Source organism: Eublepharis macularius, chromosome 9 (assembly GCF_028583425.1).
Source record: "Eublepharis macularius isolate TG4126 chromosome 9, MPM_Emac_v1.0, whole genome shotgun sequence".
NCBI lineage: Eukaryota > Metazoa > Chordata > Lepidosauria > Squamata > Eublepharidae > Eublepharis > Eublepharis macularius.
The window spans coordinates 37,671,493-37,690,041 of NC_072798.1; the positions used below are offsets into that span (position 1 = coordinate 37,671,493).

Sequence of the window (18,549 nt, forward strand, 5' to 3'; positions counted from 1 at the left end):
CCCTAGGGCAGAGAGTTCACAGGACCCCTAACCCTCCTCTGCTCACCAGATCACCTGCTCGCGCTTTCCTTCAATCCTACCTGCCCGCATGCCTCCCACCTGCTTGCCTCCATCCTGCTCACAAGCCATCCCACCACCCATGCTTGCAGCTGTCTACAGCCTTTCTCCAGTGGAACTGGCTGTGTGTGCAGCTGGGAGCACAGGTGGTGGAGTGCTAACAAGGGAGTCTTCTGGGGGGGGGGGGGGGTCAGCAGCCCTGAGCTTTGGCAGCTGCTCCATCACAGGGTATGCTGATGTGGACCCTGGCTGCAGAAGTAGAATTGAGGGGTGTGTTCTAAAATGCAGGTTGTCCAACCCCGTTATGCCACGCTCCTCTTTTCTCATTTCTCTGAGGTCACATCCTGTTGTCCTTCTTGGTCCTCTAACAGCACTTCTTGGTCGTGTCCTTTCTTCATACATCTCTCCACCATGTCCAACACCTTTTGGAGCCGCCGGTCCAACGCTTTCAGGTGGGGCTCGAACAAGATAGGTGACAGGCGATCAGTGGCCAACGACTCACGCATAACATCACTCAGGCGGTATGGCTCTGTGGCAAGCAGCTGCAGCCGCAAGTATGTTGTCTTTTTTATACTAGACCCATGAAGAAAAATCCCCAAGCAGGCATTAAAAGAAACCCATTCCATCATCATGTTCAATAATTCTATTAATATAAGTATAGTAGTTGTAAGAACCTATTTGGGACAGCAGTGGAAGTGGATAGGGACAGAACATCGAGTGCTGACAAATCATGTTTCCCAAGAATCACTGGTAAGCTAAGAATAATGGTTTAACATTATAGGAGTCTTGGAAAAACACATCATCCAATTTTCTGCTGAGCTGCGCCAACCTTAGCTAATTTGGTACTTCGGATAAAATATAGGTTTGGTATTTTAACTGCAAATGCACGAATCTGCCTGCCGCTTGAAGGTAGGGAAGAGAGAAAGTAGCTGAATAGAGTTGGGAGGGCACAGACAGCCATCAAGTCCAACTGCGTATACCTCCAGATTAACCTACACAGTTGCCACAATGTGCCCGGAGGAGAGGTGAACAAGAAGCATCGCACTGAGGATTCCACAGAGCATCCAAAAGTTAAGAAACCAAAAATGAAACAGCTGCATCATTAGACTTTGGGAAAAGGAAAGGCTGGACTCAGTGTTATCCCCTGCGTGAACCATCTCCCTGCACCGATACTCTGGAAAGGAGATACTGGGATGCAACCCAGTTGCTGAGTGACGATTGCAACCTATAGTGTCCTGTGCATTTGCAACAAGATGAACCAAGGCAGGACTAGAGATTGCATCAATCTCACAGCACTCAGAATTTACTAACCTCTTGGGTTACTACTGAGAGGTCTCTCTCCCCTTTATGAGAATATCTGAGTTTGGCACAACAAAAGCCTTGTTCCACTGGCGGATGGCCTATCTTGATCCCAAAAGATAAACCTTCCTCGCAAGACAGAGCAAAAACAGAGAGTGGGAGAAAGAATCCTTACATGCAGCACTGCTGGAGAGGAGCCAGAATGGACATTTCGTCATGCGAGTGTCTCCCAAACCTGAGAAGAAAAAAATATATAACTCTGTCTACTTTTCAGATGAGGCTAATATTTTATGCCAAAACATTGTTAACTTGCTTTTTAAAGAGCATATTCTGTGATTTAAAAGCCCTAATTTTACATTTGAAATATATAAATTAGGCTCATTCACATAGTGTTGGATATATTTTCCTATTGCAACGTTGAGGTTCCTTTGTAGAAATTTAGGTGGATACTGTCTGGTGTGGTGTAGAGAAAGGAATGAAGCAGGTAATAACAACAAAAACAACATTCAATTTATATAGCACCCTTCAGGACAACTTAATGCCCACTCAGAGTGATTTAAGTGTGTTGTTATTATCCTCACGACAATCATCCTGTGAGGGGGTGGGGCTGAGAGAGCTCCGAGAGAGCTGTGACTGACTCAAGGACACCCAGCTGGCTTCAAGTGGAAGAGTCAGGAATCAAACCTGGTTCTCTAGATTAGAGTCCTTCTGCTCTTAACTACTACACCAAACTGGCTGAGTCCTCTACAGTCGTCCTGTGCTAGTTCTTCGCCAACTGCCAACCGCGCCTACAGATATATCAGGAAGGGATTAGTGGGCAAGGCATCATGGGGAAGAATTGAGAATGTGGATTGAGACAAGATACAGACAACAGGATGTTCGCCTCTACATACTGAAGAATTAGCAGAAATTGTGCATTTTAAAGGACCCCCTCCTCCCTTAATCACATAGTATAGAAAATTGTTCTTTTAAAAGATAATTCTGAGAACATTGCACAATATCACATTCTGCAATTTGCAGAAAGCTTGTAGTGACATAACACTGGGCACACCCCCTAGGCAAAAGGAGGAAATGTGGGGAGCCTATGAGGAGATTGCTGCTGTGTGAAAAAACAATGTGTTCCTTTCTTAAATAAGGGAGAGAGCCATACAGCTCTGGCATAATTACCATCCATCAAGCACTCTCTGTTACTCTGAAGTCATTGCTGTTGGGAGTGCGGAGACCTAAAAGAAGTCTAATGGAGCCATTGTGAGGTCATTCTGAATCCTGTACTTCCCTTTTTCCAAAGCTCTGCCCTATAAAACCTACATTTGGTTCAGTCCAGTCCAAGAACAGAAGCATGTCCGAGGTTACAGTTTGAAAGGGAGTAATTTAACCATTTCTTCAAAGATACAGATGATACAAGGACAGAGCTCAGAACCCTGCCGGACAATATATTATGAGCTTACCCACGGCCATTGTCCAGATGAAGCAGAAAGGTTTCGTTACCGAATTTTTCAAAAGTCTCATAATGGTGGCGATCCATGTTCCCTGAGATGGAGACAAGACCGATAGAAGAGGACAAGGACTGAGAAAAACAAGAGAATGCCACCTGCAACATGATATGGCACTGATAAAATAATAAAAAAAATAAGAAACACTATGTCATGAGATCTCAAGAATCTGATGCGCTACACACAAAATTTTCTTATTCACAGTTGTGAAGGGGTGGGAATGTGAATTCACTGGTTTTTAGTTTTAGAGACAGAATTATTTACTTTTATTCAGTGTGGAATGCAGGCAAAGTAAAGCCAAAAAAGGGGAGATGTGTTGATGCACTACTGCAGTGTTCCCAGTAGAGAGCAGTGTAGCCATAAGACAAGAAGAAAATTAGGGCTGCTTCATATTATTTTCCCTGCTTACATCCTGCATACACTTATAGGAAAGCAGCTTGGAAATGTGAAAGAAAACATACAAAAGGTGAGTGCTGGCTAGGAAACAGAAAACAACCATGACTGAGGGGGCACTTTTATTATAACATGAAAAAGAATTACTGCACAAGAAGCTGCGCTTCTGTCCTCTAAGCCTGCAATGAAAAAAACAGCCTGAGATAATGTCTTCTGTATAATTTACTCAGATTCTGACTCTTAAATTGTCAGATGTACTAGGTTGTATGATGCGTGTAGAGATATTATTTTGTTTTTTAATCAAAGAACATTGTTTTTTCTGCTTTGTGGCCCATAGTAAAGATTGCCTGACGATAACCTGCAAAACTGGATTGCCATAAATCTTACAGCATTACATAAAAGTGAGATAACCTGCCTTCTTCCAATAAGTAACAAAACAAGCCAATTAAAATAACTAATATGATGCAATCTGAAATCAGCATAGCTTCAACACATTGCTAAAAACACTATTAGGATTCAGCTTATTCTACAGACAAACGTGTTTAACCAACTCCCAAAAGAGTCTTCTTGGGGAAAACAGCATGGGAGCAGTTTGGAGTGGATAAGCAGGAAGAATACTGAACCCTTTTGCCAACAGCCATCCTTCCATGCAGCTCCCCTCTCCCCCCCCCCCACACAGAGGTCCAAACATACATTCAGCACTCTTCCCTGCTACCGTGTCACTGCTTGCCTCCCATAGAAGCTGCTTTGCATGCTGAGAATGGCTGCCTGGGATTTGCATCTACCTGTGTGACGCATAGTCAGGGTCCCTGCATGGCCACAACTGATTTTCAAAAAGAAAGGAAGGTTGTCACATTTCTCACAAATGTGCTCCAAAGATAAGCTGAACGGCATGAGGAAATTTTAATGACTCCTTAGACAGAGATAGATGATCCAACACGCAGTGGGGATTTTATATAAGCTGAAGAAAAACTTAAAAGAATGCAGCGAACAACACTTGATTAATAATACTTTCTGTATGCCTCAGTCACCAGCTAGAGCCACAGATGATCCATGGTGTTCACAGATCTCTTTGCAGATCTCACTTTGCATGTTTCAGGAGAAGCACAACACTCGCCCCTCTCTTTTGACGTGCTTCTAAGTGGCTCACCGAATCAGCCATTTTATTCCTACACCCTCAGATGCTCTTTCAAAATGCACACAAAGAAAATAACTCCAGGAAAGACCTTAATTGGTTTATTGTGACATGTTTTCAGAGGGAGCAATCTGCTGCATCTGATGTGTGAAAATTGATTGAGAAAGGTGCAACAACGCAGTCCCATGGGCTGAGCATGCCAGAGAATAAACCACATCAAAAGAAAGATGAGAACAAAAAGTAAGAGAGAGACAATGTGGGCTGTAGTTGTATATAGTTACGTATATTAACATGATACAGCCGTAGTCTAGAGAAGCATACAGATGCTTATGTGCAAAATTAAGCTGGGCCACAACTCTCAAACGCTGAGTTGTGTGTTCTAAAGAGAACCATGATAGAACCAAGTGTTTTCAGTTACAAGCTGAGCTAAAGAATTTGGACTGGCAAAGGACGGGGAAGTACCAGTCAAAAATATCAGGAAAGATGCTGTGCATCCTTCAGGAAAAGGTACGCATGCTCACCCATGAGGAAGTCAAGTACAGTCATATCAATGAGGCTGAGAAGGCGGGAATTCCGGTTGTATGGTGGTGTCTGTCGTACCTGAGTGCAGTAATTTTGGTTCAGCTCCCACCTTAGAAGACATCATTATTAAGCATTATTAATATAAACAGCACATGATTGTTTTCACTCTCTGTGCATTTCCTTTTAGCCCCTTGATATCCCCTTATATCACTGGCCTTCAACTCTTCCATACTCAGGGCCTACCTTTAATGCCCAAGTGGACCTTCTACTGAGCAGCTATTGTAGGACATCAAAGTCATGTGAAAGGGAAAGGATAGGTCAGAGTGATGAGTTCACTGGTGGGGAGGGGGCTCTGTACCTGCGGAACACTGGAAGACTGACTGGTGAAGTAAGAGTGGCCTGGCCAGGGGAACAGAGAAGGCAAGGAGGAAGAGCTTTTGCAGACCCTTCAAAAAGTCACAATAAATGGCAGCCCAGGAAGAACTCACCATGGGTTGAAGACCACTGCCCTAGGTACATCATTCTGTCCCCAACCAGTGGATACATTGTCCAGGCCACATTTTATATAGATATTTTACAAATAGAATTCTATCTCACCTTTCCATCACACTAGGCCAGCAAGATGGCCGACAACACAGGCTAACAATGATTAAAATGGCTGCAACCACCAATTAAATCAATACAACCTAAACACATGAAACAGCAGATTCTTATTATTTGCCATGGAAGGCCCCAGATGAGCAGGATACTTCTAACCAAGCAACAGGAAAATGTGTCTGGTGACCTCCTTGCTTGCCTGCTCCCATTCTCTCTCTCTCTCTTCTCCCTAGCTTCCCCCACAGGGATTCTACCAGGAGAGGGAACGAAATGAGAGAATGTAAGTTTTCTGGGGAAAGGAACTTTCGGAGGTCTGTTAAGGCAAGTCTCTGAAATGAGAATTTTAGGAAGCAGAGTAAGATTTATAGAAGCACCAATACAAAAAGCACCAGGCAAAATGGAAGTGGGAGAGCATGCCGCAGATGTCGTGCCACTACTGAGAAAGCCTAAACCTTGGTCACCACCTCCCTGACCTCAGAAGGCAAGGAGCTATGAGCAGGTTCATACAGGAGGAGATGGTCCTTTAGATTCCCTGGAGCCAGATAAAATAGAACACTTTGCCGGTCAACATCTACACGTCTGAATTCTGGCAACAAATGCAGTTTTGTTTATTTTTTTTTTAAAAGGGATACTATGGCCAGTGCAGCATGACCTTGTTAACACCCTTGCCATAGTCTTTCTGTTAGTTTAAGTTTCTGGAAGACAGCACCCCCATGGGCTTTGAACCATGGATGACACTCAAGCATCCATTAATGGATCTAAAAGCAATTTTAAATCCAATTCTTCAGAGGGCATACTATCCTATTCAAAATAAGTGATAATCCATCATCCTGATCTGGAGAATCCCAACTAAAGCTTTTCTTTCTTGTCTGGATTGGGTGCCAGTTTATACACACCCATCCAGCCCATTATACCACCTCTAAGCCCCTCTTTGGTACATCTTCTGCCCAATCAGAAGAAAAGCAGAAGACCCGGGTGTCATCAGCATCCCTTGATAAACTCAGACAGCATTTCCATGTAATGATGAAACAACATGGAGGACACAATAGATCTCTGCCAAGCAATAGATCTGAAGTCCTACAGCATCACTTTCTGGACCTCTCTTTCAAGCAGGAATGGAACCACCAAGAAACAGTGCCTGCCATTTCAAAATACAACCCAGAGGGATCCCCTAGTTGTTGGTATCAAAAGCATCTGACAGATTCAGAAAAATACAAACACCATCACTAGCACACACAAGCTCTCTCTCAATAACAGTAATCAGTTAGCAACCAAATGTGGGCCTGAAGCCCAATTTAAATAAGTCTCCCAAATCAGGTTTATCCAGGAATGGTTGTTAGATTATTAGATTAGGGCCACCCATTCCAGTGCCTGGCCCCAAAGGAGGAGATCTGTATCTGGCTGATAGTTAAACTAACTCATGGGATCTAGAGATGGCTTATATATACTCTCGTACATAATGCTCACATTGAACTCTCCAATGCTCACCATCTAACAGACAATGAACAGTCTGCTGATAGGTGCCCTTCACTACCATTGCTGTTTTCCAGTACACAACCCTCTCGGCATCCATAAGCTTGGAAACAGTGGTGAAAAGGTAAGATAAGATGGCTACTGAAGACATGAGGTGATTGATTGTGGAGCCATACTAGAAGACTGGGGGAAAGCCTCTTCAATGTTTTGGGTTGGCCCATGCCGGGCTTTTTTCTGGGAAAAGAGGTGGTGGAACTCAGTGGGTTGCCAGCACAGGAGGCAACTCCTGGCGGCAGGTGGTGCCCCTGGTACCACATGTGCACACACAAAGTGTGCACACGTTTCCAGGACCGTGCAGGGACGTCACTTTGAATCAGCTGGAACAAGGAGGGGAGTTTTTTAAGTTTACATCACTCTCAGTGAAAATGGTCACGTGGCTGGTGGCCCCGCCCCCTGATCTCCAGACAGAGGGGAGTTTAGATCGCCCTCTGTGGAGGGTGATCTAAACTCCCCTGTCTGGAGATCAGGGGGCGGGGCCACCAGCCATGTGACCATTTTCAAGAGGTGCTGGAACTCCGTTCCACTGCGTTCTGGCTGAAAAAAAGCCCTGGGCCCATGTAACACTTTGCCACACTCTGGCAAGACTGCCTCCTCAGCTTTCTCTTCCTTGACCCCACTTATCTAGAACCATCTTGGGATGGGGTTTTTTGGTCTTTTTTTAGCAACATACTCCGCTTTCTTGCTTCTGGAGTAAGAACGCCTCCAGGGACTTCTCCATGAACGCCGTTTAGCCAGTTCCTCATCAGGCAGAAGGGCCGCCATGGAGCCCTCAAGCAGGTCAGGTTTGCCACACAAAGCATGTTCAGTGGAGCAATAGTAGGAGCACTTGCCGAAGAAGCACACATTGCCAGCTGAGATGACCCAGAAGAAAAATAAAATGGAGGGAAGCAAAAGTCAGGGAAACTCAATGCCAACAAACCCAGACATGTGATGATACCACTATCAATTTTATGGATTCTAACAACATCCTAGCAGGTGAAAATTTAGTATTTCCAGCATAGTTACATCTATTCGTTCAAAGACAAGGCTAATAGGGATGCAGTTTGGCTTCATAGGTCCGTTTCTACAATGGTCCAAATAAGTTCATCTTGTGCAGGATGGACTGCTGGAAAAATATTCACCTGGGGAGATGAAAAATGTCTTCAACAGTTTCCTGTCAGTTGTGATGTCACGGATTTCCTTGGTGATATTCACCCTACGGCCAGAAACTGGGGGAATTCTTCGGAAATCCAGGATCCTATCCAGAAAAGAACAGCAACTCAAACAAATCCTCAACTCAAACAAATCCTGTTCTCATGGTTGCAAGGCATGCAGTCAGATGAAAATAGCTACCTTTTCTGCACCTCATACATCCAGGGCTGGATCTACGGTTGCCAGTACCCAGGGCAACCGAAGACTGGCCACTTGTGGGTGCGCACAACGCGCATGCGCTCCCGGCGCTGCGTGATGACATCACTTCCGTGATGGCATCATGCAGGGTGGCGCGTGCCACCCTGCGGCAAGCCGGCTGTCGCAGCACGCTGCAGAGCTGGCGGCAGCAGCACGAGTAGCTGGGAGGCCGCCTGTGCCATTTGCCTGCCATGCAGGACGAGGCAGCCAGCTTGCCGCACGCCCCTGTCCTGCGGGGCAGGCGAATGGCGCGGATGGCCTCCCAGCCACCCATGCTGGCTTTCACTTGCCCCTGTCCTGCCGTCTGTGCGCTCCCAGGGCTGGCAGCTGTGCCCAGCACCCCCTCTTTGGCGGCGCCGGGGGCAGACTACCCCTCTGTCGATTCGGCCCTGCATACATCTATTGGCTGCCTACTACAAGATTTAGAACACTGTTTCCAGGATTATCAAGGACCTGGTTCTGAGCCTATTGAGCCATCTTCAGACATGCACAGGAAGGAATAGCATGTGTGATGTTAGCCTCTACAAGTGGCCGCCAAGACGAAGCTTCTGGACTGGCTGGGCTTAGTGGTGTCTCTAGGCATTTTATTGCTGGAGGCACTGCCACCCACAGTGCCACCCACCATCTCATTGCCCTCCCCTGCCCTTAATTTGCTGCCACTATCTCCACTCTAGGAGCCAGAAAAGCTAACATTTTCTTTGCTTCCTCCAAGGCTTTGTAAAATCAACATGTCAAACCATTTATGTCCGTGCAAGTTTTCTGAACTCTCTCAAATTTCACTCTTTCACAGGAGTTTGGATATCATTTTGGGTGCCTGGCAATGGTGTGAGAGCATTGAAAGCTCCATAAGGCACACCTGGCTTGTTGTGCTGGTTTTAGCAGTTTGGGGAAGAGGGGAGGAGAAGCCTTAGCTCTTTTGGCTTCAGTAGGGTTGCCAGGTCTCTTGACTCCCCTGGTGGGAGATTGGGAGCCTGGCACTTACCCTGCTGTGTCCCTGGATTCTTTCTTTGTGCGCACATACAGCGTGCCCAAGCTCCCAGCTTGCATGATGACATCGCTTCCCGAAAGTGACGTCATCACGCAGGACAAAGGGCAGCCTCGCAGGTCAAAGGGTGCTCCTGCACTCACCAAGGGGCACGACTCGGCTCGAAATGGACCCACTGCAGGGCGTGATTTGGGCTGCTGTGGGTGAGGGAGCATGCCGCGCTGCCCAGGGGGGCACTGCACCGCCCAGGGGGGCACCCCTCCCCACCAGACAAGTAAGTGAGCGTGAGGGGGAAGGGTAATCTCTCACTCTGGGTGGGAGAATGGCACCCCTAGGCGTCAGGCAAGGATGGGGTGGCAATAAGATAGAGGTAAGAGCAAGTGGAATGAGAAAGTATGCTGCCCCCTTACAATATATTGAAGTAGATTCTATTCATGGCAATATCTTGAAATGGAAAGAAAAAGTTCTAATCTAAAGAGTCACTTTCCCTATAAATACCACAGCCAGAATAGTCCGGTGGCGAGGCTGCAGATGGGTCTGTGGATGAGGCCTTCATGGCAGGAGCTCTGAGAAATACATTCTTCCCCTTTGGAAGGCCATGAGCCAAGAAGAAGAAATCTCCCAAGAGACACAGAGACAGAGGCGGAGTCAGGAGGCGTCCCCCCCCCCTTAGACAAAGAGAAGCAGCTCATTATTAAGAGAGTTAGATGTGTAGTGCCCCTAGGGTTGCCAGCCTCCAGGTAGTGGCTGGAGATCTCTCGGGATTACAACTGGTCTCCAAGCCACAGAGATCAGTTCGCCTGGAGAAAATGACTTTTTTGAGGGGGGTGAACTCTATGGAATTATGCCATGCCAAGGTCCTTTCCCTACCCCAAATCCCACTTTCCCCAGGTTTCACCTCCCAGATCTCCGGAAATTTCCCAACTTGGAGCAGGCAACCCTAAGTGCCCCCCAATGTTGAAGGCATGCTGAGTCACCTATTCCATCACCTTCTACTTCCAGTCTCTGACCTTAAGGACCCTGAGCTGGAGATCAGACCCTGCTGGACTAGAGTCGGATACAGCCACCCACAGTCTTGGCTAGGCCCTAACAAGCTAAATCAGATGGATCTTTGTCCATTCCAGTGGCAGAATCTCAGGCTAGCCAAGTCTGTTGCACTGATCTGGCACAGTTAAACTTTCAGCTGCACCCTCCACTATGAAGCTCTGTATTTGAGCAAGGGTGCTGGGCCCAGACTCACCTGTCTAGGTGAAAGGCTGCTATTTCCGCATTGTGTCGTTCGAAGTCTGAGAAATAAAAGAAATCTTCTGAAGTCTCCTGGTCTCGGGTTTGCCTGGGAGTGGAAAGAGAAAGCATGCAAAGGGCCTCAGTTCAAGCCCTGACTTCTTTTTTGTCTAGTGATTATAGTCACCCCACCCCAGTCCTGGCTATACTTGCAAACTGGTTCAAAGCTGGCAAAACTCAACCAATAATGATGACATCACACCAAATCAAGATTTGCAGCTGTCATTGTTTAGTATCCAAATCATAGTATTGAAGCAGACAACCATGGCTTAGAACCATTTTTCTGCTTTCACGTGCAAAACACTCCCATCTCCAGGTATAGTGAGTACTGGAAGCAGAGCAAAAACTGCAACCATGGTTTATCAGTTCAAACATCAGACCAAATCATAGCACAATCCCATCTCACACCATACTTTTTGATTCTCGCTTGCCAATCAATTGGGGACCATGGTTTGTCAGTTTAGACATTGTACTAATCCACACAAAGCTTCCTTAGTTATGCGGTTTAGCATAATATTTGGGTTTCTTTTTTAAACCGATGATGTTGGCAGATGCTTGAATGAAAGGATTTTAAGTTTCAACTGGTGAAATTTCAGGGGCCGGGGGAGGATGGTTAAAACCCCTCTCCCCCTGCACAGCTGCTATTTCAATTTTATTTTAAATAATAGTGAGATCAGTTCATGGTCTCCCAGTATCTCATCTGGTTTGGCCCCAAATGATCCACTAATTATCATAGCACAGGACGAGTCCAATATAAAGTTCAGAGTGTTGGACTATGCCTGGGGAGACCAAGGGTCAAACTCCTCCAACTTGGACTGAACTGGGTTGGTCATTCTCTTCAGCCTAACCCTTTCCCAGATTTGTTGTAAGGACAAAATGGAGGCAGGGAGAATGATGTATGCTGCCCTGAAACGCTTGAAGGGTTGGGTAAAAATGTACTAAATAAATACATACTTACAAAGTTTAAATCTTTCACCACCAGAGGTCGCACCTTTCCCTTGAAAACATGCACCAACATGGGTGGCCTTTGCCATTGACGCCAGGGCCTAAGGCTGAAACTGATCTAAGGTGATAACACTACAGTAGTATCTGTATGTATCTGAGATTAGATCAGTGTTAAAATACTATTAGATGAATGTGTGAAAACCCACACAATTCTAGGAAATCTCTATCATGGGGAAGTAGTTACCCTACAAATGGCAGTAATTAGTCTGGACAGTAAGAAATTGCACACCTGTCGCAAGTTGCAAGACCCCTTATTGTTGGGGGACAAACTAGATTCCAGCCATTGCTATGTCAGGATTAAGCAAATCCTAGCAGCCAGGATATTTATGTGGTTGGAAAACTGATGGGTTGTGTTTAAGAACTGGAAATATTTTTTCTTTCTTTTAGCAAAAGTGTTGTGCTGGCTGCTAAGATTTTGACCTCTCAATTGCTATGAGAATTAGGGCTGCCAACTTTTTGAAGCCTCTCTGTAATTGTGCTTTTAACAGTGTTTGGATCTGTAGCAATGAGCAGGTGATCTCCATGCCATAAAAGGCTTTCCCTGCTGGTTGCTGCCGATCAAAATACTACTAAAGCCCAAAAAGCAAGACAGTCTACTTTCCAGTGCTCTGAGAGCAGCCCAGATGAGTCTGCCCAACACACTGGTAAAGCAACAGGTTGCCTCTGTCTGTTCACTGTAACAGGTCACATGACTGGGGGCAGGTGAAAGTGGAGAAGAATATTTTGTTCCCCTTCAGGTGATCAGCTGTAATCCTATCGCCGTCACTGGAGGACAGGAAGAGACTTTCTTCCCATCTTCTATTGACTGGAGAAGAATTCAGCAGACCCTGAAACAGGGTTGTTATTGAAAGGATGTATTTCTGTAGAAGGGAGTATCAGTCTAGATTAGAACTTGCAGAAACGGTGAAGCAATTCCTCCCTGTACACCTGGTCCGTAGATAAAAGAACCCCACATACACCACCACCACCACATTTTCACCATATGCAATAGCTTTCCATGGGGAATCTTGTCATTAGAAGTGTGCTGTACTGTAGATGCCAAGAACAAGGGCAAAGAGAAAATCCTCTTTCAACCAACAGTAGTCAGTAGTTGGAGGGGAGGGGACAAACCAAGACAGTAGGTATTACTCCTTCCAATGATGAGATTATCATCAAGGAAGTTTTGATACAGCCATTTCACACGTGTCTGTGCAAACACAACCTATAGTTCATGCCCAGCTTTTAACCTTTGGTGAAGGTGGGCATAAAAGAGATTTCTATACAAAAATTATTGTGAGCTCATAGAAAGTAAGAATGTTACAAGCTTATCCATTTGCCAAGCGAGTCCCTCAAAAATTATTTCAATGTACGGGAAGGAGCTTGAATTCAGAACATTTGTACAAATACGTCACAGGTGTTGGCTTTACTCACTTCATAGGTTTGAAAAGGGCCTGGCCTTTATTAAGAAAGGTCATGATCACCTTCAGTTGGGTCCCTCCAGTCTTCTGGACTGAAATGACATCATCAAAAGTATTTTCAGAACAGCACCATCTATGTACCTCATCTTTACATAGGCAGAAAAGGAAAGGAAAACGGGTTCCTCCCCCTAAGGAGTTCACAGTTATAAAGGCCAAACTAGACCTGATGATGGGATACCTGAAAATGGGTCTCCTGCTGCTTTTTAAAAAAAGATACAAAACAGCAGGGGGAGACATAATGAGGTCATGGTGTTCTCCCCCTGCCATGCTATGTTTGCAGTCAATTGCTCCCTTCCCCTCCTGCTGCTATTTGCCTGCTGAATAAAACATACAGGTGCCCGATTATATGCGGTTATGCATGACCCATTTCTTCAAGCAGTAGGAAGTTCCAGGGGGCTCGTGCTTACCCAAGCCAGTTCCCTCTGGAGAGGAGGGCACTTGAGAATTATGGCCTTTTTACAGTGTACTCTTTATTTTCCAGCGTACAAGTGGAGCAAAGGGAAGGAAGTATTCCTACAGATCACCAGGTCCACTACCTCAGAAGAACTCCCTGGGTGGGATTTGCCCAACTCTCAGCAGCAGCCCTCTGCTCTCTCTTTACCTTTACAATACTTTTGGGGAGGGAGAGAAGAAGGGGGGGCAAATGCTACTCTACATGTTTAAAGCATGGTTACAGTTAGGAAGGAGGATTAAGTTGGGATAGAGGATTAAGCAGATAAAGCCAAAGCCTATGCAGAAATTAACAGAAATCAGAACTCATCGGTGTGGTTGAACGGTTACTACTCCCTGCTAGGAGTTGGGGGGGAAAGCTGGTTCTCTTAATTTGAATTCATAATATCATACAAATCCTCAGGAGTTAGCAGTGAGAAGTGGGAAAAATCCAGGAATAAAGTGACTCTCCCCCCATCCACCCTCAATTCTTCCGTCCAGCTAGTTTCACTAGCCAGGCTCCAAACCCAGAATGAGAAAAAGTGAAATCCAAAAGGGGAAGGAGAAAGGGGAGATAGAAAGAAGAGGCAAAGAGAGAGGACGGAGGAGCCAAAGATGAGTAAAGGCAGAATTAGAATGTGGTTCACAGTACCTGAGCGGACAATTTTATGCACAGCCAAGTCCTCTAGTAAGACACGACGATTGGGGTCATGGCGGGAGTACAGTTCATAGCGATTGATGCCTATGTGAAATCGGAGCCAAGAAGGGTAGGTATCCGGTGACATTTGCCTTATTAGAAGGACCGTGTCTGCCTTACTGCTGCTGATCCTGCAGATTCAAACCCCCCCACCACACACAACAGCAGTAGTACTTGGTGTCGTACAAATACATTCCCCATTTCAAAAGGTCAACAATCCGGTGACAACTTAAACTGTCTGGTGGACCAGACCCCCTTGTTACTGCAGATCTTTTCATCTTTCCCCCCAAGATTTTCTCCTGCATGTGGCCACTGATGCTATAGTTATGGCCACCCCATTGCTTAGTATTGCTTTATATGCATCACCACATTTCTTTAGACACTTGAGGTGGTAAATCTTCTTAAATCACAGGTGGCATATGAGTAGGAGGCACTTGTATGTTGCTTTTTATGCTAACAGAGACTACGGCTCATATATGCTATAAACAATCGCACATAAGAGCTGGGACCGCTGCAGGTGGTGTGCCCACTGGAAACTGCAGAGGGAAGCAATGGCAATGAGAATGAGAGGGATCAGTTGATTCTGGATATAGTGACAGCATTGATTACAACCTGCATTTACCTTCAGCAATCAATTACAGTGGTAATACTTTGGTGCTAATGACACCAGTCGTGATTTTCAGTGTAATCCTAAACAGAGTTACTTCTGTCTATGCCCATTGAAGTCCTAAACAGAGTTACTCCAGTCTAAGCCCATTGAAGTCAATGGGCTTAGACTGGAGTAACTCTGCTAAACAGAGTTACTCCAGTCTAAGCCCATTGAAGTCAATGGGCTTAGACTGGAGTAACTCTGCTTAGGACTGCACTGATAGTCACATAGAGATGCCAGACTAGCCTAATAGACTTAGAAAGTCACTACCGAGATAGAGAGTCTCTGTCCACAGCCAGCAGCATCCTGTTAACATCCAAGAAGCTCAAGGCAGAGGGAATTCATTACCTGCCTTGATCAGTACATGGAAGACAGCCTGGCCCCATTTGAAAACACAGCAAGGAAGCACTAGCAGCTGAGTGTTCCTGTCCTTTTATCAAGAGGTAGAGCTTATGTCTCAAACTGTGGCCACTACATTGCCTAATATCAAGCCCAGCCTCTGTAAGGCAGTGGCCCATGTGTTGAAGTGACATGTCACCCCATAGGAAACTTGTGCAAGATGGAAACTTTGGAAAAGAAACAATTAAGAAGGGACACCTTAAATGTTAATAGTTTTTTATTCCAGCATAAGGCTTTGTGGACTGGAGCCTACTTCATCAGATCTTGCTTTATTTATTTTTATTTACGTGCATTCTGCTAAAACTCAAAAAGGCTAGTAAATATTAGCTTTCACAGCTAGACAAAGGCTAGAACTGCAGTTTCTGAGTTGCCAGTAAGTCAGTCACATCCTCAGTGGAGGCACACTACAGTTAGTAGCACAGTCTAGAACTTCTTCTCACAAGGTAGAAGAGGGGGGATCTGAGGTGCATAGAAGGGGCTAGTGATCTCTCCTTAAAGGTCTTGTTGGGAATGCCAGGAATTCTAGGAGAGTGTCCTCAAATATTTGAGGAGAGGGGAAGGAGAAGGTGAAGTCTGTTTTGGTTTTTCCAAGGCTAGGGGAAACAGAGAAACATGGCTCCAAGAACATAAGCTGGGCAGAACCAACACAAGAAGATGAAAAGTGAAATCTATTGACCTTAAGCTTATTCTGCTTCTCAAGATCATCACAGAAATGTTTTAGACCCAGAGAAAGATGAATGCATTTTTCTCTTCTTTTTTCCAGTAAACATGGTTGATCACGATTTCTTTTTCCTTTTTGTAACAGATGGCTTTCAGTACAAGTATTTTTTCCTTTTTATGAAATGAATGTTTTATTGTCACCATTCTGCACACATTTTTTAAAAAAACACCCTAATTCCATCCATTCTAAATAAGAATTTTGGCTAGGAAAAAGCCTTTATTTGAAGAAGAGTCTTTGCCTCTTTAAAGAGAGACGGTTTAACTTCCATTAAGGCTGCTCTGACTTATCTTTACAAGCTTCTAGAGTTTAACAAGTAGTAAAAGATTCTTATTTCTGTTGGGGAAGATGGAACAAGAACTGAATTTCTCCTTTTGGCCAGGCAATTTGAATCCTGGGCTAGCTGAGAAAGTTCCACATCCTCTTGGCACAACAAAGGTACCTGTGGGGCCCATTTTACCAGGGGCCATGACAATGATACCTCTGAAATTTTAGGGAACATTTACTGCTCAGTGGGAAAGCATATACTTTCAACCTTTAGAAGCTAGGGAAAAACCTTTACCTAGGTTCTGGAGAGTCACTGCTAAGTCTAGACGATATAGATGCACTACCAGTCCAACTAAGTATATGCAACTCCATATATCTATACTTAGAAAGGACAGATCAGCCCTAATGATCCATTTAGTTTAGTAATGGTCTCAAACCCAGCTCACTAGAACGTTAGGCAAAGATCTAATCTGCACAAGACCACAGAGGATGAAAACCTAAGGATGAATATACACAGGGCATGCATTCCAACACTGATTTGCACGTCTGCATATAAAGTATGTATCCTTGAATCCATGGCATGCTTTTACTTCTATTGCCTGTTCATAGTATGCCCTGGAAAGTACTCTTTATGCGTACAGTTCAGCCATCTTCCCATACTGGGAGCCACTCCTAACATATCCTTAGTAATGCCAACCCAGCATGCTTTTGATATCTATATAATACTATGCCTCAGAATCACTCTTTGAGAGACAAAAGAAAGACGTCAGAAACCAACCAATTAGAGCACCAGAAGCAATATGGGCCAAAAACAAGCATTAAAACCCAGCCCAATGAGCATAAGGTTGTGTGTTGACAAGACATAATCTCAGGTCTGGTCACCTGGTGTTCTGTCCCCACCGTCCCAAGGATCTGTCTCTTCTAATATGGGGAAGAGGTGAATTTAATATTGTTTCATAGCCTAGGCAGGATTACATTTAAGGGTCAACCCTGAAGTGCATCAGTGGCAGGCTATACCGCTGTCCCTGGAAGAAAGAGATGGTCTCTCACCAGTCATCGCTCTCACTGCTTTTCAGTGTGAATTTAATCTTGGGGTTGGTAACAAACAGCTTGTCCTTTTCCGTAATCTTTGGTGTTGGAATCTTATAGAGAGGGTGATCAAACAGAGCAGCAAGCTTAGACCTGCCTGCCTGCTCTGTTTTTGCTTTGGCTTCTTGATGCTTGAAGCTGTGACCTTGTTTGTTTGTGCCATCTGGATACAGCATATCTTCCAGCAAGTGAGAGCCTTTTTCTAGAGAGCCGTTACTACCACTAAAGTCCTGTAGATTCCTGAGGTTCATCTTATTCTGGACTGCTAAAATGGAATTTGGTGGTGGGAGGCCCATTGGATCCATTATTTGGGGGCTACAGCCACAGGAACCATGGCCAGAAGAGAATGCTAAATCCAAGACCATGTGTATCAGGACAGCCAAAAGGAGAAGAAAGAAAAGAGCAACTTTAAACTTCCTTTGGAACACCGAAGGCAGGTGGCGTAACATCCTCTTGGAGCCCCGAGTATCAGCAAGACAAAATGTGGTAGCAAGGTCCATGTGCGTGGACAATAGCTGCACTAAAAAGGCTAGAAGGATCCCATCTAACAACAGATCAAAGGTCTTCTGGAGTTAGAATTCCAGTAGTAGAATCCAAAAGAGAAAACGTTTTCCAGGCAGATGATAAGGCTTTAAAAGTATTCTCCACAGAGACGCTCCAATCATTCATAGCAGTGCAAATAAATTATGTTCAGTCTCATGTAAGCCTATTTCTATTCAAAAGGATTCCTTTCATATAGAACTCTTAAGCAAACAAGTGGCAGGAAAGAAGGCTTCAGGTTGATTTATCACTGTTGATAAGGGAAGAACTGGTGATGCCAAGTGTAACAAGAACAGGTCAAACTCTGAATCAACAGTGGATTGGTGAATGTGGGGTTTTTTTCTGGGAAAAGAGGTGGCAGAACTCTCAAGAGGGAAATGAGGAAGAAACACACGGGATTCTTTGAAATCATATTATTTTCAAGCACTATTGCCGAGTATTTTCAAGAGGTGCTGGAACTCCGTTCCCCCGTGTTCCCCCTGAAAAAAAGCCCTGGGTGAATGCCATTTAGTCTATTTAAAACTTTTCTCAGGTGACGAACCCTTGAGGAACTCCTCTGCCCATTACTTGTCCACCCACCTAATCTCTCCCTTTACCTCTTCTGCACACAAT

At 45.0% G+C, this 18,549-nt stretch overlaps 1 protein-coding gene across 1 annotated transcript; it reads right to left on the reverse strand.

Annotated features, from left to right (window-relative positions):
• Nucleotides 1-234: 234 nt before the first annotated feature.
• On the reverse strand, nt 235-18,159 carry LOC129335459 (extracellular serine/threonine protein kinase FAM20C-like). Its single transcript, XM_054987997.1, has 10 exons — nt 17,359-18,159; nt 14,231-14,406; nt 13,103-13,181; nt 10,644-10,736; nt 8,151-8,266; nt 7,700-7,880; nt 4,899-5,008; nt 2,805-2,886; nt 1,532-1,591; nt 235-630 (listed from the first exon to the last, which is right to left on the reverse strand). Exons 1-10 carry the CDS (start codon nt 17,895-17,897, stop codon nt 381-383), a joined length of 1,686 nt encoding a protein of 561 aa, XP_054843972.1. The 5' UTR covers nt 17,898-18,159; the 3' UTR covers nt 235-380.
• Nucleotides 18,160-18,549: the final 390 nt, after the last annotated feature.